Here is a 22,696-nt window from a genome sequence, read left to right as displayed (position 1 = left end):
TGTGTATGGGGTAGGAGGGGAAAGGGAGCTTGATATTAAAAAGTGTCCAAAGAGTATATAACATAGTAAGATCTGAAGTAGAAAAACAAAGACAAACTCAGATTTGGAAAGGCAGCTGAAGTAAATGATGTTTGATGAGAAATTAAAATATTCAGATATGTTTTATAGTGGTTACTCTGTATAATTCAATGGCCTGGCCAGAAGGTTGAATGTCAGATGACAAGCAGGTCAGCAGAATTTACCTGCAACACAATAGGGAAATTCCATTGTAATTCTTGCATTGTGTTATTTCCCTTTTTACAGATGATACCTGGTAAGATTTCTTATCCTCTTGAGAAGAGAAATCTAATAATATGCTGGATTTTTGTCAAACATGGCTGGTCAGAATCAGATTTTTATGTTAAGAAATCATTGGAATATGACAAGGAAAAGCTGCAATTGTAGGGTGTGAATGGGATGCTGTACAGCATCCCATTCACACCCTACATCTACTTTTTTTTTGTAACTTTTTATAAATCATAGTGGAGGAGTCTTCACTCATAGGTTTCACCAAAAGCTGAGTCCATGGTATTGATGATTCTTAGAGGCATTGGGGGATGAGAGTAAAACAGACAACTGCTGCCATCCCGATTGTAAATCATAACATTTATGTTGTTACCTGGAATAGTGTGTGTTATAGTCATTATTATACTAGTGTCTGAAGCCGAAGGACAAACACTATTTCTGAAGTAACAACTGAAAATTCAGACAAATCAGCTTATGGCAATTTGTATAACTGATGATTTTGAGTAGAAAATGGGTACATTCAAAATTTCAAATCTCACGCAAAGGGGTCACGTGGTTGGACTCAACAGGATAAAAGGCTGTGGCATGCAATTTGTGTTTGAAAGAAGCTCTTTTCGTGAAGGAATAAAGTTGCAAAACTTGAATGTACCAAAGATATCATCTAGATTATTTCGTGGGGGAGGGGAGAAGAATTATCAGAAAGAAGGCCACAGAATAACTAATATTGCTAGACAGTTTAGAATTTCACATAATGGTATCCAGGCTCTGGGAAGCAATTGAAACCAATGGAATGTTTTCCAGATGTTTGCTAAGAGGTCGCCCTCACTCTACCACAGAGCATGAACAGATTTTTGGTTACAAAAGGAAAATATCAGATCGCAAATTGCAAGCCGATTGCTGTGATCAGCTTGCAAGCTGACCTGCCATGGTGCAAGTTGGCTCAATGCAGATATCTCAACCAAACTGACAAGAGTCTGTGGAGTAGGCCTATACACCTGAAGACCTTGTAATCTGCATTGCTTTATCTACAGCTCATTGCAGAGAACATTTTCAGCGGTGTTGTATCCATAAAAATTGGACAAGACACCAATGGGCTAATGTACTCTTTATAGACAAGTTGTTTTATTCTTTTCTCCAGATCCTAGATGACATTTAATCTGACATGAAAGTGGTATACTGCTTACCATAGCAAGAATGTAAGTTCTTGAAAGAGATAGATACAGCAGTGCTGGGGTCATGGTTTGAGGAGGCATTATGCTTAATGGACGCACTGAGCTATAAGTGCATAAAAGAGACTGGTGAATGGCATTGCAATGAAGATCAACATCATGTTCGATTGTTCCGTGGTGCTGTAGGAGAAGAATTCATTTTGATGGACGACAGTGCCATACCACATCGTACACAACCAGTGGAGATAGTTCTGGAGACAGAGGATATTAATCGAATCAAGTGGCCAGCACGTTCCCCAGATCTTAATTCCATAGAGCATGTTTGGGACACAATAGAAAGACTCATTGCTGCTCGAAATTCCCCATCCAAGAAACAAACAATGGCTTATCCTTGCTCTGGAGTAGGATGGGGTCAGTTTGTCTCAAGAATTCCTAAATCACTTGGTGCCAAGCATAGTATGATGTTTTCTGTAAGCACTATACATTAATTCCTTAACTAGATCCTCAGGAAATTTGTAATTTTTGCCAAAAACGTTTTGCAATTTTATTTATATGAAATTTATAACACATTATGTAATATAATTTATTAGTAGGCTGGCAATAAATTTATGTCCATATTTGGCTGTAGACATGAAAATCAGAAAATAGCTGAAGGCTTGGATAAACCTTTTCTAGTTGAAGTCTTTTAGTGCATGCCATTATAGTTGAATAGCAGCCAAAAATATTGCCAATACTCTGGGGATATCCAGGGAATGAGTTGGGGTCATTATCCACCAATATCTTGACATGCAGAAGCTCTCAGCAAAGTGGGTCCCCAAATGTTAGACTGTTGAGTCTGAATGAAATTAACAGAATTTTTGTTCTGGAAAAATTATAAGTGGAAGAAAGAGTACCACAAATGGATTCAGAAGGGATAAAAATGAAATAAAAACTGAAGATAATGATATCCAGTTGTTCTAGATAATTAATCTGAAGTAAAGTAATAAATAATTCATTAAACAGCAAGAGAGCAATGCCAGAAGATATCCAGGGAGAAATGCAGTTGGAGTTTGTATGAATAGTTGAGTTAATAAACATCAGATATTTGAAATGTAGAGAGTAGCTGAAATTGACCAAATGCCTATAGATATAATTTTACATAACTATATCATATAATTTAGTAGAATTCTAGATGACTAGAGAAAAGCTCTCATTGAAATCTATAAAAATAAATAAATAATGCAAAAATCACACATAAGCATACTTGAGATGAAGCTAAGAAAAACAGCTAAAGAGAAACTTAAGGGGAGAACAAGCTGGATTCAGGTCAAATAAAATAACTGGAGAACTCGACTAATCAGTAACCACAAATATGAAGTCTTCCAGTTATGATCCATAGCAGATCTCCTCACTTATATCATCTATATTAGAAAGAATCATTACATTATTAGCAATCAAAAATGTGTGAGCAGAACTAAACTGTAATTATGGTGTCAGTCAGAATGGGAAAAACATGGTGGGAAAAAAGACTAAAAGGTACACAGTGATTTAGGTAAACTGATGCAGTTAGTGGTGACCAAAATGTATGATCTGAAAATATTAGTGACTCAAGAAATAAATTAATTTGGAAGCAAACTGCTTCCAAATAGGAAGTTGGTAATAACATGAACATAAGACAGTACTTTCCTAGTATTCTGTGTGTTCCTTTATGTTACATATAAGAAAATGATTTTTTTTTTCTGCCTGATATAAAATAATCTTGTCAAACTTTGAATTTTGCATTTGCACTGTATGGCTAACTCTCACTACAGCAAACTTCTACTAAAAGAACCAACCAAAATTCCACATACATATATATAGTGCTAATGCTAACAGAAATTCACTATCACAATGTACTAAACTATTCTTGTAGTTCCTATGAATATGCTAGTGAGAGTAAACTGTAAAAAAAAATAAAAGACAAAAATAACTACTTTAAATTTATGACATGTGTGAAGAGTGCATACCATCTCTTTATCATCAAAATTTCTTTTATTTAAAAATACCTCCACAGCTATATTACATTTTGCACCATTTTCAGCTTATCTCATCACTGATGAGGAACACCAAAGGTAACAGGATATTTACAATAGCTTAATTCAGTTTACAATTAAGCAAATATATTTTTTATATCAAATACTATAGAGAAATACATACTTTTAGTATGTAATCTTTCTTTTTTTTAAATTCTCCATTAATAATTCAATGGGACTTTAAACAGCTTTGGCTCAAAATATACATTATATACTATGCACTGGACATATGACCAGTGGATGACTGTACCATTTTATTGCAAATATCTATGTTATAAGGAGAGATCCTAAAAAATAACAATTGTATTTTAATTACCATATACAAGATTGGCATTTTATTAAAGTTAAAAATAACATAAAAAATGAATTAATTTAGTGTTACATTCACTTTGATATTATTCCTTATATTTTTCAAAAATATTTTTCAAATATTTTTGCAAAAAATCAGGTATGTATAGCTGCATAACTAAAATTTGATCTACAGTTTTTATAGTAACTGAGGATATTTTTTATTGACATGTCGCTACAAGCTGCAGCTAGGTAGTTATGATTACTGCACATAAATTTACTAATTATGTAACACACTAAGGACAACTTGCACATTACATTTTGAAAGACCTTTGTAACCCAAAAAAACTTTACTAATGTTATTTGCTAAAATATTCCAAACATTTAATGATCTGCATTTTATAGAAAATAATACATGATCTGTACCTCACAAGTATTTCATTTATTTTAAAGGATATGTTCTCAAGCTTTAAATACCCTTATCTGAATAACCTTTTTGAAGAGTTAACTGATTTTCTTCAGAATGCAAACTAATTATCTCACATAATAATGTCCAGGAAACCTGCTCCCAACATTTGTAGAATTTTATTTCTGGACAAATCAAACTATTGTTCTTATGTACTGAATACAAACTAAGTGCATATATAAACAAGTGCTGATTTGTGAGTGTCTCTGAGAAGATATTTCATATGTGAAATATATTTCAAACATTGGAAACTGCAAACAGCTTGGAAAAAACCAGCTGATAGGTAAATTAATGACAAAACAAATGAGGTTTATGGAAGTTATGTTACAGTCTACAGTGACACATTACTGGTTACCAAGAAAAATGAAACAGTTCAAAAATAGTTGAGCATATTTAAAATTAATGGAATGAAAACAAACTTTGAAAAAGTAAATCGTGGGAGAAAGTTGTGGAAAATAAAAGTTAATGAAACATGAATAAATAATCAGCTTATAGAAAAATATAAGCTAAAGAATATATCAATAAGCAACAGAATTTTATGAAAAAAACCAGACCTGACAATGACCAATTTGGAAGAAAGTTTTGTTGACAGGAAAAAGGCACAAAATGCTAACTTGTCAGACTATAATAATATCTGTTATATCTCTTGTGCAGGTGTACACCAGAAAATAATAATTAACTCCTATAATTAAGAAAAGGATTCACTTTATGTAATTCCCACCAATGAAAAGTTGTAAACCTAGAATAGTACAACAGATGGACTGTTAAAAAAAATTGTCTAATGCAATCTGAAAACTCCACTCTAGAGACCAAACATGGAACTTTTTTTTTTTCCCAAGCCAATTAAGACTTCCAATAAAAAGAGTGGCAGTGGTCTCAAACAAGGAGATAAAATTGATCTCATCTCTAACCTAAAGACAATCAATCATTCATGTCTATGGTAGAATTTGAACCTGCAGCCTGCTGGTGAGAGCAGATGTGTTAACTACTTGGCCACCTTAGGTTGGAAATCATTTAATGGGAGAATTTTTGGTCTTGTTTCAAGACCACCATTATCAGTATATAGATTAAAGAAAAAATAAAGTACAATACCAGCTGAAGTATAATGTGTATTATAATGTACGATGTTAAATGCAGGAGGAGGAGAATCTGATCTCCAACCATTAGAATTTAAAGACTGCAGCATTGAAATTATTAAGAAAATTACTTAATAAAGTCAAGAGGGTTATTAAAGTAGGATAACTTTCAAAACTGGGAAAGTTTTAAACAATCATTTCTATTTAAATCTGGCTGATGAATATGAACTTCACAGATGTCTTATAAAATCTTTTTTTTTTAAATAGCAAAGCTTGGTAACACTTGTCTTTTTCCACTGAATCTGTGTCTAGCAGAAATGCCATGACTGCCAAGACCTGATTTACCAGATGGAAGTGAATGTATTCTTGATATTATTTTAAATGTATTTGAGCAGACTTGCTTGTGTGCCCACAGAATGGGAGACTACAAGAGCAAATAATTCTTTATCCTTTGGAGAGTGTAACAACGAGTTTAGTGTATGAAATGGATGGAAGGAAACTTGAAGGTTAATCTGCAGAGAATTCTAACAAGCTTTTCAGACCAACCTTTGTCAAATAGGGAGACCAAAATTTCTTTGAGAGAAATTACATGAAGGCCATAGTTGTCTACTATATTTGTGATGAAGTTGGAGTTGTAATTATTCTCTAATAATAGAACTCCTACTACAATACTTCATTCCATACATCAAAGTTCAGCCTGAAAATCTCACCTTCAAGTCTCTTTTTACTGTTTGTAAATTAAAATCATTCTTATGCACTCCAAAAAATATAAATATTTTCTTCTTTCTTATCCTTCCTTACACAGAATTCCTTGTTTTTGTAGTCTCATGTATTATGGGCAGATAGGAAAATCTACCCATAAATTTGAAAGATCAAGAATAGATCCAGCTCTGAAAAATCAGAAATTGTGTAATTTCTAAGATCTATCAGAAGCAGGATTCAACAGAAAGAGATTGATTCAATAGAAAAGACTGTATAGAGAAAGCTGAAGCTCGCATTCATCAACCAAACTTAAAAACAGAAATGACTGCCTAAAATTTCCAAATTTTTAAGTTATCCTCCTATGCCCAATGACTTAATTGTTAATTACTTAATTAACAAGTCCAATGACTTAATATTAAGTCATTGGACTTAATAATTTCAGTGTCATTGTCTTTGGATTCTCATAATTGCAGATCAAGGTCTCCTCCAGAATTTAATGAGAGTTAACGTTATATATTAAAACACAAGGTATACTTTTCAAGTTTTATTCTCTCTTAACTAGGCACTGATGATGATCTTGAAACAAAGACAAAAATTCTGCTCCCATTAAATGACTTAATTCCAATGTAAGTGAATCCACTTCTTAAATATTATAGTTACATCTACTACTCACATATCTATATTTCAAAATACATGAATTTTTTTAAGAAAAGTTCAAAATCAATTAAAAACTAAGTTCCTTAATTGATTGAGAATATTTTAAACTCTTAAAAAAATGTATGTTTTTAATAGTGTAAAACTTAAATTGCAAGAATTATTCAAAACTGCGTGTTCTAGACAAGTTTTCTTTATTCTTATTATTTTCCCTATAAAATTCCGGATCGGGTGTATGCACATGCAGTTTCAAGAAGAATATTAGCCATATTTTCCATTTTTGATGTATATAGTTCAAATGACCAAATTCCAGGAACAATTGGAATATGACTGACCATGCTCTGAATGATAGCAATATATTTCCAACATCAATATTCTAAACTAGTGATGGCTCAAAGATGTGTACTTATAAGAAAACTAAAAATTTAAAATTTTGCATGAAAATGAAAATATCTGTTTAAAAATTAGCATATCATTATAAATGTAATTAAATTTAACTGATGCAAAATGATTAATGAAGTTACTTGGAAACAGAAAAACAAAACTGAATTATTAAAATTTGTACTTTGAAATAATTTCCTATGTTAATATAAAATGAAAAGGTATATCTATCATCAAATCATAGAAGGTTTCAGAATTTACAATTTGTCTAACGAAATTATTGGAAACAAAGTTAAATGCCATGGTAATCTAACAACTCAATTAATCAATAAGTATTGTTGCAAACTGGACTTTCAGTTCCATATAATATATTCTAAAATTACACACTACTAGTAGTAGTACGAAATAAGTTACTATCTTTATATTTACAATACTGCTATTTCTGTTTTTTTTTTTTTTTTTTTTTCCCACTTCAAGAAATAAAATATACATAAAGAAATGGAATCTGCCTGTTACCAGTTAAAAGCATTTCCTTTACTGTCAAGAATTGTGTGTAGTGCTTAAATAAAAAAAAAAAAAAGAAAGAAACTTATTCATAATAAGTTTACTTATTAAAACTGTGAACAGATCTAGATTTTCCAGATGGAAAGCTTTAAAACCCTAAACAACTTTAATACTTTAATCTGAAAACAAGATGCTGAGAAAACAACTAAGTGCACCGGTCAGTTTTTTCCCCCACCTACCTTAAAGGATTCAATAATAATGAGAATATGATTTTAATCTGAATAGAGACTACAACAACATATGCCTTCTATAAGAGCACATCATAAAAACTGCAGATTTCTCTATAGCCAAATGTTACATTTAACAAAGATGTATTTATTGTTTCAGAATGCAGTGTGAAGATTATATATCTTGCTATATTAAAATGATGTTCTTGCAGCAAAACATCATTTAGAAATTTTAATTGCAATCTGTTTCATACAGCTATTTGATAAATTTAAGATTAAGAAACTGCTTTTAGTACCTTCAATAGGAATATTTTAGTATCACAGGTCATATTCTATAATTGATAAACCAGCAACAATGATGTTCTATATGCCAGCATCAGAATATTTTTTGGTTTGGCTCTCCAATTCCAAAGGATTTTAATGAAATGTACCTTTCATTTTTAATCACTCAAGTGCACCCACCCAACTACTCACAAACACATTTGTACATTTCAACAATTACATCTTTCTGGCTCATAAAAAAGTATGCTAAAACCTAAACCTGTTATACTGGAATGTTTGAATAAAATTTCATAATCTATATATCTTCTTAAAACATCTAAAACACAGGAAACAAAACCATTTTCACTTGTTCAGGTGAAAAACATTTAGACCAACACAATATTTACAGAATAAGATTTGAAAATTTCACCGATTGTAATTATATTCAAATATCTGTTTTACATTCTATACAAGATTTAAACACATAAATATACAGTATATTCAAATATCCATTCCCTTCCACAGGTTACTTCCGATTTCTGACAAGTCTAAAATTTTCTGCATCAATCACATTTACTCTTCACTGTCAACATGATGAGATTAGTTTGATGAATTAAACAAATGGCACTGAGAAATACTGCTTGGGCCCTATAGAGGAGAAAAAAGAAATCAATAAAACATTCTTTGAAAATGAACTCAGTAATAGCTTGATAAAAAAAAAAAAATGCAGCATATGATTAGTCTACACTAGTGGCCAAAATTGTGGAAACCTCTCGGAAAAAGTGTATTTTTGAGGCTTGATGGCTCATAACACCACTTTTTTTTTTTGGTGTAATACCATAAAAATTATATATCAATGGAAAGATAATTTAATCAAGAATATAATGCAACAAAGTTTGTTCAGTTATCTTGAAATTCTATGAAAGGTTATAGCCAAATAACCAGAAAAAAGAAGCACAACTTGCTTAAGGTTGATATGAAGTAGCCAATGAACATGAGTGTTTAGAGAGCCAATCAGGTGTCATCTTGTTTTGGCAATGAGCCAATAATGTCACAGTAGGATTCAGCTATTGATGTCATGTATTGGAGCTGAGAGGAGGACATTTGTCAGTGTGTTATGTGATTGCTATCGACTTGGTTGTTTATTTGTGTTCTTTTATTTAGTGAGCTTGTAAAACGTAATAAAATTAAAGAAATGGTGCAAAGAGTTGACTGGTCACCCAGAAAGTGATGTACAATAGTACTATTAAGTGAATAAGGCTACAGTTATGAAGAAATTAGAAGAAAAATTGGTGGAAACTTAACCAAAGGTGGCATTTTTAAATTTTTGAAGAGGTATAAGGAGACTCAGTCACTACAAAACCAGACTGGTAAAGGCAGAAAAAGGTGCACAACAGCAAGTGATGATAGAAGAATTGAGACTGTGCCTACGTGGCAGAAGAAAATCATCTGGGTGTATACAAGATGAAATGGCGCAATACAATGTTTCCACAATTTTGGTCACTAGAGTAATGCTTCTTTATGGTATTATTGCTAAGTTTCTTTCCATTAGGCTGCACTATTTTAAAAATATCACCTTCTTGAAAAACTTATATCCAAACAATGCAAAGGAAAGAAAGAGGAAGAATTCTGACAAGTGTTTTGGAATATTACTTAAAGAACTTAAAAATATTGTAAATGTAAAAATTTCTCATTCAAAGTAGGAAGAGTAAAAAATGAACCTGACTACACTGATATTTTGATTACAATTCTTTTCCTCACGAGGCTATATAGCACGGCAGATGCTTTTTTGCTGGAAAGTCTTGGGTTAAAATAATATCTGGGATGTGAAGAATTTTTTTAAGGGTATTTCAACTGAGATCGAGTTAGCAAAAAACTCAGATTTTTCAGATTAGCAGGTGGAAAGAGAAATAACAGAATATGTATAATGCAACATCTTTTGAAATAAAAAAGTAAATGTATTTGTACATGTGTGTGTGTGTGGGGAAAGTGAAAATACTGTTATCTTGATTTTCCCATTCTTTTGTTCTAGGTAGTTGCGTTATACTTAATAACATGTTACTTCCTGTAAAAATGATGACTGTTCTTCAATTTCAGAAAAATGATATATGAAATTTCCTATTAAGATCTTATACTAAAAAATGTCTATGTAACTTTCAACACTCAGTAAGTTCACAACCTATGAGGAACATCTTGGCTATGCAATATTCAAGGTCCATGAAAAGCATAATGATTATGTATATATTATATGATGGGGGCTAAGGAGTAATAACATTATCTACAGACATTTTGTATCCTAATTTAATTTGGAATGGAATTCTTCAAACTCATTCTTGGGTTGCTCACAGATGTTTAAATGTCTTCTGTGATCAACAACTTGTACTTTGTTCAGCTCAAAACTGTTTTCTAGTTGCGATTATTAGAATTGGTCATTCATTTTGAATCCAGTAAAGATTAATAGCTAAATATATTAAAACTGCCAATAATTACAAAATAAAAAAAATAAAAACAAAATTAAGTATCAGATATGCACAAAAAATACCTTTCTAATGTAGGTAACACAGCATAATTTGTCAATATCATTTTAACAAACAATGATTTCAATTCAATTCTACTACTTCACATCCAGGAATTGAAATTCCAGGATGTGAAGACGTGAGACAGGTGACTATTTTAAAAGAGATAGTTGGGCTAGTAAGATTTATTCTTTCATGCTGTGTGGTGGAGGGAAATATTTAATTGTAGTTCAAGATGTGGAAACAAGGGATAAACTATTACAGGGTGTTTGAAGGTAGCACAGTAATGTCAGCAATGGCAATGGTGGGAAGCCGGGTTAAAACAGTAAAAATCAAGAGATTTCCAATCAAACATATAGAGAACAGTAATGAAATTCTTATCCAGACATTCTCGAAATGGAGTAAAATCAGTAGCATACAAAAAAGTATCAGGTGAACATCTAAACTGGTTTTCTGGTGAAGTGACATTCACAATGGATATGAAGATGCCCATACCAAATTTTGTCAACACTGGTACAACTCAAGTTGTAAACTATCCTGGAGTACATAGGCTGTGCCTGCACTGTGGTTCATAAGATTACATGGTTGGCAAACTGCCCCGAAGCTAAATATTTCAACTATATGGAGATCAGACATGCCGCTAATCAGTGTCTCAAACCCTGTCAGAAATGCGAAAGTTCTGAACATCGCGTTAACACCTGTCTTTTCAGAAAGTCTGCTAAAAGAGCAGGAGCACTGGTAGAGCTAATTAGAACAGTGTGTATATATATATATTGGAGAAGCATAAAGAAAAGTTCCCAGATCTTCCAATTCAGTCTAGTAAAGACGGTGCTTTCAAAACAAACTATATTTGGTAAACATCACAAAAAATGCACCAAATCAGCCAGAAATTTGTCCCAAAATTGCAGAAGCCACTTTCCCAGTCAAATATGGGTGGAACAACATTAGTTGAGATTACCAATAATGTAATTGGTAATCTCAACAATGAATCTAGTATAACAACTGAACAGATACAAGATAAAATGTAAACAAATGAAACTGTTATTCAAGGAGAAACTGGAGAATAAACAGAAAAGCAAGTAAGACAACCGAAAGAACTTAATATGCAAACAAGATCAAAAAGAAAAGATGAATTAATAAAAAAAAAGAATTAAAGGATGTATTAAACAAAAGAAACTAAATCTAAAAGAAGAAGAAATAATAAAAAAAAATGTAAAGATGGAGGAGGAGTGAGTTTTCTCAGGGTTGTGAATCATCAAATGAAGACTCATCAGGCCCAGAAGAGTTTATGGACTATGAGGAACCATCTCACACTAACAAAAGGAAAGCAAGAGATACAATTAAAGAAAAAATAATAAAGTTTACTGATTCAAAGTTTTCTCAGTTTTATTATCATCTACATGAAAAGAAAATAACTAGCTTCCAAATCAAGAATGATAGGCATGAAATTGAAATAATGGAAAGCAACTGGAAAACAATTTACAAGAAACAGGCTACACAACTGCTTTTTCACAGATTAGAGACCTCATCAGGTTCATCCAAAATCGAGAAGTTAAAGATTTACCAGTAACACTTAACTAATCATATCATCTCCTTTCTGCATTACTTCATTAAATATACGAGGATTCCACAGGCAAGTTAAACAAGCTATAAGGAAATTTATGCTATGCCATAAGTTTTTGTTTCTCCAAGAAACATACTTCTGCAGATATAAAGATATAAAAACTTTAACAGATGCTGGCCTGGTTGGCCGAGTGGTTAGCATATCCGCTCTCCAGCCAAAAGGCTGCGGGTTCGAATCCCGCCATGAGCATGGATGTTTGGGATTGTCTGTAAAAATACTAGTGGTAGTGGTCGGCGGTAGAGTAGATGAAGGTAGTTGTGGTTGGTGGAGACAGAGTTGTAGAGAAGGTGCCCTCCCTTGATGAGTCTTTGGACTCCCTGGAGGTGTTACGTAATAATAATAATATATATCCACTTCTTTCTTATTGGAGCTTTGGAAAGTTTAACAACTGGGCTGGAGTAGGAGTTCTTATACCCCCCCCCCCCAATTCTTGGTAATTCTGTAATATCCAAAGGGATGCAGAAGAGAATCTTAACAGACTGGAAATACTGTTGATGTGTAATAAGGTTTATAAATGTCTATGCTCCAACCAGTGGAACAGTTAGATGAAAATTCTTCAAGGAATTGCAGCGAAATTTATACAGTGCTCACTACATCATGCTGGAGACTGGAATTGTAGTGAGAACCCCACAGACAAAACAGGAAGACATCACAGGAGTGGAAAAGTGGGATATGCACAGTTAAAAATATGTCTCGACAAAGCTCAACTATTAGGCATATGGAGGATTTGCAATCCTAATCTCCATGTTTACATGTACATGAATCAAGGTACTGGTACCTGTCTTGATTGAATTTATATCTCTTCTTTCCTCATAAACAGGATAATTCAGATAAAATATTTTGACATCAACATATCAGATCATAATCCAGTTCTACTTAAATTCCACTACACAGAACAAGTAGAGATCAGTTCTGGACCATGGAGACTCCCACCAAATTTTCTGCTGATCTTTTCAACCAAATTCCAGATCCCCTGTTCAAACTAGAATAATGTTACCTGGAACTGGGATATGTGATTAAAATTCAAACAAGCAATAAAACTGAATATGACTGAATGGGGAAAGGAACAGGCTTTCCTCAAAAGAAAAAAGTTGAGAGATCTGTATAAAGAGAGAAGCTGGTTCATAGCAAACCAGCACTTATCAGATAGTCCTTCAGTTGCATTCTTCAATAGACAATTCATTAAATTCAGCAAAGAAAGGACTATCACGCAAATCTGTGTTGATGGTGAAGAGATGTTTGCTACTCAAGACATCCTTGACTCTTTTCAAAAAAACTATAAAAATCTGTTTGAAGACAAAAGTACTGTAGGAAATTATAAAGTTTGGAACATTAATGGCTTTCCTGTTCATATCCAAGATGGGCTTGACGAAACAATTACAGCATCTGAAATTACCACAGCCTATAAATGCCAAACAAGAAAATCCCCAGGATCTGATGGTCTAGGAATAGAACTTTACTGCAGCCTGGGATTTTATTCTTCCCATTCTAGTTATATTGTTTACTTCTTTTCTCTTATCAGGACACATACCAAGTAAATTTGTATCAAGCCATACAGTCCTCATTTCAAAACCTAATAGAGATCATACCTTAATCAGCAGTTAAAGATCTATTTCTCCATCTAATACTGACTACAAGATATTTTTCTGAATTATCAATAATGAGCTCAAAGGGAATGAGATACATAATTAAAAGCACACAGGTGTATGAAGTTCAAGACCAAGCAGTAGAATTGAATCTGTTTCTGCCACATGATTTACTCTGCTTAGTTAATACGAAAAAGCAGTCGATGGCAGTGCTATCAGTAGATATTACTCAAGCATTTGATGATGCCTGGCATCCCTTTCTGTTCCACATCTCCCAGAAAATTGATGTGGATAAAAAGCTGATGTTATTAATGGAGCATATACTAATACAACTACCTGCCTCCTAGTTAATGGGTTCCTATCAGACCCAGTCTAAATTCAAGGAGCCAAGCAAGGTTACCCTCTTAGTCCATTACTTTTTGCATTGGTTCTTGAAACTTTCTTGCAGGAAGTCGATAATACACGTGCTGTGTAAGGAATAACAGTTCCTTCAACTATGAAGGAAAGTAAGGTATTAGCCTTCAAAGGTATTAGTATTAGTCCTTCAAAATGCCTACTACATCGATGATGTAGTAGGCATTTTGAAGGATAGCAATTCCATATACGTTTTTTTTTTTTTTTTTTTTGGTATTTTGGAAAAATTCAGCAAGATCAATGGATTAACTGCTAATGTAGACAAGACAAAAAAAATTTTGGAAAGTGGGATCTTGGAGGCATTCCTTTTGGACTAACCCATAGGAGAGAACTCCTCATTATACTTGGAATTCCCTTCTCCACTTATCCAATATTTCCAGTTCAAGAACTTATATACAAGAACACTAAAACCTTAGAAGACTGGAAAATTGGACTAATTCCCTTTTCTTCTTAAACTTAAATACCATAATCTTCCCTGTTCAGTTGTATATAATATTACACACATTACAGAAGATGAAGAATAACAACTTTTTATATAGTAAACCTATGCAATTTTTTTGGTCCAACCGATACCAAGAAGTTAAAAAGGAATTTCTTCAACTATCAAAGAAGCATGGAGGATTTGGGCTTCCGTCTTAAAATTTGCCATTTAAGCAATACAGCTTAAAAAATCCATAAAATGTTGTAGACCTATCACAGATGCATAGATCTTCTCCAGTACCACCTGGGTTTTCATCTTCTCCTGTTTGGAGTAAATGATTATAAAATTGTAAAAAAAGCTGAGATTGTTCCTGAATACAACATTCTGTACTTAACTCTAAGATTGCTACAACACTCTGCCATTTACATTCTTTCCATTAAAAAAAAGTAAAATTTGGTATAAAGAAATCTAACTTCTTTTCACCACGAACTTCCACAGTTGGTACTGACAACACTTTCTTTCATAACTTATTGAAGTTCCAAGGATACCCTAACTGGAGGGATCTCACTTAGAGAATTGCATATGGTCACCTTCCAGTCAATATCATCAAATGAAGGTACTCTGACATCAGAGATCCAATCTGTTACCAACTGTTAACAGAAGAACATGCATTCTACAGCTGCCCTCTTGCCCTGCTTATTTGGAACAGATTATGTAATGTGCTGAGCATTCCATTACTTACAACAGAATAGGTTCCTTTTTTGCAGTACCAACCACCAGCAATTGGAAGAGAATTTTGATTTTTATAATTAATGAATTAAAATACCATTTATGGAAGGTTAGGAAGAAACATGAATTTAAAAACCAGCAATATGACATACAAATGCTTTATAATACTATACAGTGGAAATTTTATTGTTTTCACTCAGACGATTTTTGTATTTAGAAAGAAGCATTCTAGGAGATAAACTTCTCGGATAAGTGGTACAGACTAACCACATTATGCAATATGCACCAGGGGGAGATAAAATTCTCTATTTTTACTATGAGAGGTTTTTTAAATGGTTCTATCCTCTTAGTTCAATGTGGTCTTATGATTAATTGCAGGGATGACTGGAGAGCAACCCAGACAGAGAAGGCCAACTCAAGTCAGTTAACTCAGATAAGTCTAACCACCTGTGTGTCAGTCATCTTTGAGCTTTAGTTTCAACTGGTCCTTTCGTCTGTTCATCTGCATGAGACTGGTGAAAAAGGAAAACTGATAGCCTTTGGCTATATGATGATATAAAATAGCTGAGGCCTTTCTCTCTCTCACATATTGTCTTTTCTTCCTCTTAATACTATCATGATCTATTGCACCCCTATACCAACTATTCTAGGACTACGATGAACATACCTTTACTTTTTCACCTCAATAAAGGTCAAAACTGATCTGAATAGTGGCCCTTCCCATAATGCATAGCATTATATGTCTGTAAGGATATGTGCCTTGCATTATGGAATACTAAGGCAATTGATGTGAAGTCACTAGTCTCTATATATAAGTAGCCCAGTTGTGAAGTTACTTCATGTGCAAACTTTGCTTACACTTGGATAAAGGATGAAAACCAAGAATATAATTTCTTAGCATCTGTAACTTATAGTACAATCAAGTGAAAAAACTTTCAACATCAAGTCCAAAAACGAATATCTCTTCACTGTTCTCTAGTGCAATGAGGATATTCAATACCAACAAAATAGTTCTCTTATTTCTCTCAAGAAAGATTGCATGTCACTTCCTGATAATACTCAAATCACATAGCCCTTTTCTCTCCTTAGGCTGACTAATGCTCTCCAGCCTTTCCTGGTGCATATATACACACACCCCTTCACCCTTCAGGATTCCATATTTCCATTCCAAACAATAATTTTTCACCTGCGCAACAGCCAGTGGTGAGATATGGAAATTTTAACAAAGAGCTCGCATCGTCGAGCCAAAAAAAATATAAAAATAAAGGCTAACTTAGCTCTTATAATACTTATATAGCAACTTTGTAGTCTTCTGATAGATATGATAATTCCTGTAGGATGATAATCATTAATGGTAGATCTTGTAAAAATTCCAAATTGAGAAGTCTGTTTAAAAAGCTCTTATATTAATCGTTTTATGCAAAATGCTTGTATAAAGCTGGGTAATTTCTCCACACAGCAAGAGCCGTTCATAAACTGCAAGCTACCCATTGTGGTCCAAACACAGAGCCGATCTTTAAAATTTTGATACCAAGATCTTTTGCAATCGTATTTAATTCTCACTGATTTTTTGGAGATTAATGATAAAAAGCATATAATTTATCCATAAATATTTCAAAATGATTTATTTCTTTAATGTTTTTTTATCGAATTGTTTAATGCTAATTGTAAACGACGAGCTACACAATGCAAAATCGCATTGTGAAATCTTTGTAGAAGTTTGATTGCAACAGCTGATTTGTTTCCTAACATTACACTAGCTCCATCAGAACAAAATGCAATGAGATGATTTTTTAAAAAGTTACCAGAAAATCCATATGAATTTAAAGTAGCAATTATAGTAGCATTTACACATTCTGCAGTGGTATTTTCTAGTTCTACAAGATTATTAAACAAGAAGAACAAGGGGCTCGCAAATTTGAGAAAAATTTAACAAAGGGCTCGCGCAAGCCCCTTATAGCTCACCACTGGGAACAACTATACACTACATAAATCCCAAGCCTATCCGACCTTAGCATACTGTCCTCACATTTGTGGTGGTGCACCAAAAACACTGCTAAAAATTCTTAAATGCTATCCAGAAGTAGGCAATCTTGTTAACAAATAACTACACTCACTCCAATCACTCTTGCATATTGTTTCTGCTTTTTTGTATTGGTATTTTCATTGACACAGTTGCCATGCTGGCCTATATTCCTTTATTGTGAAGTGAAGGAATGATAGGCCACGTCCTTTTAAGCCCGTGAAAAACCTGAGCAGCAGCTGCTGGTAAATATCTCCGGTTTGACTTCAAACTTACTTTTTAAAAAACTTGTAGCATATTAACCCTGTATCTGAGGGAGGGGATGCAGAGAGGTAGTAAAGGAGAAAGTTGATGTTTTTTGAACAGCTGAAGGTTGTTGTTCTTAGGAAAGAGAAGGTGAGAAAGGCTGTTCCAAAGAGATAGATGGAATGAAAGAGAACAAACTTAGTTCGGTAAGTTTGACTTCAAACTTACTAAACTCCATTCTTAATGAATTTGAATATTTTTGTGGTTTAGCAAATCATTTAATTTCCAGTATTGAGACCAGATGTTTCTAAGCATAAAACAGGTTTATTTAAATAAATAATATAACCTGATAAGTTTCGTAAGTCATCGGACTTACACCATCAGGGGTACAAGACCTATATAAAAAGACAAGAGGGGAGAAAAAAAATACAGCAAATGTTATCAGAACTTTAAAACTACTACAGGTAACTCTTTATATATAGTTTCATTTTGGTACTTAATATATCATGTGGCTCCAACCCACATAGGACTGCTATAAACTTATAGTACAATTGTACTGTGGGTGGGTTAAGGATTTTTTTTTTCTATTTTTATTGATTTTATATATTTTTGGTATTTATTTATTTATTTATTATAAGTTTTTACATAGTCTAGGAAATCTTGCTAGAGAGAGAGAGAGAACTTTTTTCAAGCAACTTCAGGCCTTCAATCAAATTTAACTTTCTTTTATACGTACTGAACATTTCATTTACTACTCTTATGCTTCAACATATATATGAAAAATAGGTGGATTTTGGATTAAATTAACCTTGAAAGATCAGAATCTTGATTGTTTAGGAACACAACCTCTATTATCATGTTATAAGCTTCCCATTTTACATATTTTTCATATAAGTGGCGATTCTTGAGAACGCAACCCCTGCATATAACAAGAGTCACCTATACATATAAACAAAGCGACCATGAAAAAAACATTAACTAATGCAACAATGCTAGTGTTGCTGTCACATTCTGTGACATAATGCATGGCATGTCATATCCTAATTCTGCAGTTGTCAGAATTTTGATGAATGCAGATCAGACTTCTTGGCCATTTCAAAGGCTTCCTTAAATTTTCTTATTAAAAAAGTTATTATATGGCATTTTGTATTTTGATTTAAGCCAATAAGAATACAATTTGGTCTGCAAAATCCCAAGGCAAGGAATAAGAAAAGTCTCATTGATTATGTTATTGTTGATAGTGATGTTTTCTCCCTGGTGCAGGACACCAGAGTGTACAGAGGATTTGAAATTGGAAGTGATCACTATTTAAGTCTTGAGCAGGATAAAATTGAATTTCATATTGAAAAGAATGACATGTAAGAAAGTTTTAAAGCGAATAAAAGTTGAGCAGCTCTCAGATGTGAACTGTAGACTAAAATACACAAAGATTATTGAAGGAAAAATGAAAGAGTTTGAGAACAGGAACCAAACCTTGGAGATTCAGTGGCAAGTTCTGAAGAAAACACTGATTGATTCAGTCAAAGAGGCATGTGGTGAGGTTGTGTGTAAGGATAGAAAAATCCTTACATATAACATTTGGAAAAATCCAAATGATGGACACAGGAAATTAAAGAGGCAGTGAAGGAAAAGAAGAAAGCATACCAAAAGTTCCTGGCAAATAAGTTAGCTTGTGCTCTTAGAGAATACAGAGACAAATGTAAGAAAGCTAAACACTGTATAAAACAAGCTAAACAAGTCATGAGAGGACATTGGCAAGAACATAGAAAATAAATATCAAGAAGGTGGCAAGATATTTCAGAGGTTGTTGACGGAAATGGAGGAAAGAGGGCTCTAAAAGGAGTTAGAGATGATAAAGGTGACATGAAAATGGGAGAAAAAGATATCCTTTAAGTATGGAGTAATTACTTTGAAAAATTGCTAAATGAAACAAGCAGTGATAGCACAGTGGTAAAAAAACACTCAACAGGTATATAGTCAGGAATACATATCCATACTTGAAGTAGAAAAAGCCAAAGGCTTGAAATGTGGAAAGGCAGCAGGAGTAGATAATATTCTACCAGAAATGCTCAAGTATGATGGTATAAAAGTCTTACAGTGGCTGTAGCCTGGACAGAGGGACGAATTCCCAATGATTGGAGTAGAGCTCTCATAGTACCCATATATAAAATGGGAAATAAAACTGAATGTGAGAATTACAGAGGCATTTCTTTACTGAGTGTTCCTGGGAAGATATATGCAAGGATACTTGAGAAACAGTTGAGAAGGATTGTGGAAGAGAACTTGGTGAAGAACAAACTGGATTCAGGCCAAATAGAGGCTATCAGGATCAGATTTTCACTTTACAACAGACAGTTGAGAAAGCATGGGAATATAACAAAGATCTATATTTAAGTTTTGTCGATCTGGAAAAGGCATATGACAAGGTGCCAAGAGAGAAGCTATTCAACACGCTACGGTTATATGGTGTCAATGAGGCATCATATTAAGCAATACTTAGTCTTTATTTGAGTTGTAAGTCAGCAGTTAGAATTGAAGGAAGTACAGGAAGATGGTTTAATGTTAAATCTGGTGTGAGACAAGGATGTACATTATCCTCTCTGTTATTCATTATCTATATGGATCACATTATGAAGGAAAGTGGTATTAAACATGATATCAAAATTGGAGATATTGATGTCAGCTCTTTGCTTTATGCGGACGATGTTATACTTCTAAATAAATCCGCTACAAGTTTGCAAGATTCCCTGAGTAAATTGAACAAGTGTTGTAATAGATATAGTATGAAGGTCAGCAATAGAAAGACAAAGACAATGAAAATAGGCAGAATAGTCTAAAACATCAACTGCATTGTGAACGGAGAACCTGTGGAACAAGTAAAACATTTCAGTTACCTAGGCATGATTTATAGTGAAGATGGTAAATTAAATATGGAAATAGAAAACAGAATCAACAAAGCTTGTACGGTAGGAAGCCAACTGAATAAATTCATATGAAATAAGAGAGAAATTAGTCGGAACACTAAATTAGCTGTATACAAGACAGTGTTCAAACCAGTTTTAACTTATGGATCTGAGAGCTGGGTCAGAAGTAAAACACTTGACCAAAGACTAGAGACCGCAGATATGAGAGTCCTGAGAAAGATTATAGTCGTGAACAAATGGCATCAATGGCAACATCATATTAAAAATGAGGATATTAGGAAAGAACTTGACATTGTCAGCATCCAGGAATTTCTTAGCAGAGCTAATCTCAGGTGGTATGGTCACTTAAATAGAATGGGAGAGGAAAGATTAGCAAAACAAGTGTTCTCTGCCAGGTTGGCAGGAAAACGACCTAGAGGAAGACCAAGATATAGGTGGATTGATACTGTACAAAGTGCCTTAGATGATAGAAATATAAGATCTGATAATGTTAGAGTCTTGACAAGTAACAGACTGATTTGGAGGAAAATTGTAGATAGGAAGTTAGTAATGATGTAAATTTTTCATGTAGCACTATCATATCCTGTACATCCCTTAAGGGTACATGGCAGGAATTTGATGATGATTATATGGCATTTCTTGCTAACCTACTCAGTGACCTGTATTTGTCACCATGTAGGTGACATATTGACATCCTATGTGATGTGCACTTTTTTTTTTCTCAATATCTTTTACATGTTCAGACATATGCATCTTTCTAGACCATCCTGCCTGGCCTACATAGCAATGAATTTTGTGTTCTCCTAATTTTATATGGGAGGATGTGAAAGTTCTCTTCTTGATATGTGTTATAATGTCCACTTTAGGGATAATTCCTGGAGATAAGGCAAAATTAAAACCTCTTGCTAAAAGGTTCTTTTCTTTATGAGATAAAACTTAGAAGACAGATTAATTATGACTTTAGTAATCTGGATGTATTTTTTTGCCAATGTATAAGACTGAGGTTCTTAAATTTAAATCTTAAATTGACCAAAACATCCACATCTTTCTATAAAAAAAAACCAGGAATATGCAAAATTCATTACACTTGTGGCATTTGCCTATGTAGGCCAGAAGGGACTATGTGGAGAGAGATATGTCTGAACATGTAAAAGACACTGAGGAAAAAAGAAAGCACAGATCACAATTGCCAGCTAATGAATAGCTGCAGACTGGACAGTCAGATATTTTTTTTTATTTCAAAAAAATAACTTTCTAAACAAAATCCTTTTAACTTTATGAAAAGAGAATATGTGTAAATCATATAAAGATGCCATTCTAGTAACAAAAATGAATGCAGTAAATTATTTTCCATAAAATACAATTTATTACATTCTTATTGCCTTGTCCTTCTTTGAATGGTTCTAACCCAAAGGAAATCTACTACAATACAGTACTACTAATCACTTTATGGAACTTCTATTGGCTTATTGAGATATCTTTAAAAAAAAAAAAAAAAAGTGAGGGGGCAAGTACTTTTTTTTGTGTGGCGAGTAGAATTTCGCATAATTTGTCCACCCCTGTATTTGTGGTATGCCGAACCATGATTTGGCCAAATAATCGAATACCGAATATTCAGTCTGAAATTTGGCCAAAGCACTGAACATGCATGTTCAGTGCTTTGGCCAAATTTTTGCACTGTTCATAGTGCAAAAAATAGTAACTGTACATACTGTACTGTAAACACAAAAATACAATCTACATTAAATATTTGTTCTGGTAGATAACCTTCTTTGATTAAAGAGTCGAAACTATCAACGAATTTTTGGGCTTCATCTTCTTCTGTACTTCCTGCCTCTCCTGTGACACGGACATTATGCAAAACAAATCTTCTGCGTAATCGTCTCTGGCATGCGATTTTAAACTCTGAAACTGACTTCTAGTCTTCGCTTGCACTGTGCAAAGTTTCATGGGTGAATTTTTCTGTATTAAATTTTCCATCCGCATAAACAATTTCTCCATTTCATGGATGAGTCCCTGTCGTTGTTTGGTTAAAATTGTAGACTTCATAGGTGCGGAACCTTTCACTGCTTCCCGAATTCTTTCTTTGTCTTTAAGTATCGTCGATACCGTGGAATGTGATAACTTCAAGTCACGTGCTATTGTATTC

The 22,696-nt window shown here is 33.4% G+C and overlaps 1 protein-coding gene across 1 annotated transcript in view; it reads right to left on the bottom strand.

Moving 5' to 3' along the window:
* Positions 1-3,451: 3,451 nt before the first annotated feature.
* Positions 3,452-22,696, bottom strand: part of Ccm3 (programmed cell death protein 10 Ccm3) — an 87,153-nt gene continuing 67,908 nt past the window's right edge. Inside the window, exon 7 of the mRNA XM_090411233.1 lies at positions 3,452-8,712. Coding sequence (XP_090267359.1) covers positions 8,628-8,712 — 85 coding nt within the window. The 3' untranslated portion in view covers positions 3,452-8,627. The remainder of the gene's footprint in view (positions 8,713-22,696) is intronic.

The sequence above is a fragment of the Typopeltis vanoorti genome, chromosome 21 (assembly GCF_054136105.1).
Source record: "Typopeltis vanoorti isolate ZY-2024b chromosome 21, IOZ_Tvanoo_1.0, whole genome shotgun sequence".
NCBI lineage: Eukaryota > Metazoa > Arthropoda > Arachnida > Uropygi > Thelyphonidae > Typopeltis > Typopeltis vanoorti.
This window is presented reverse-complemented; position numbering and strand designations above follow the sequence as displayed.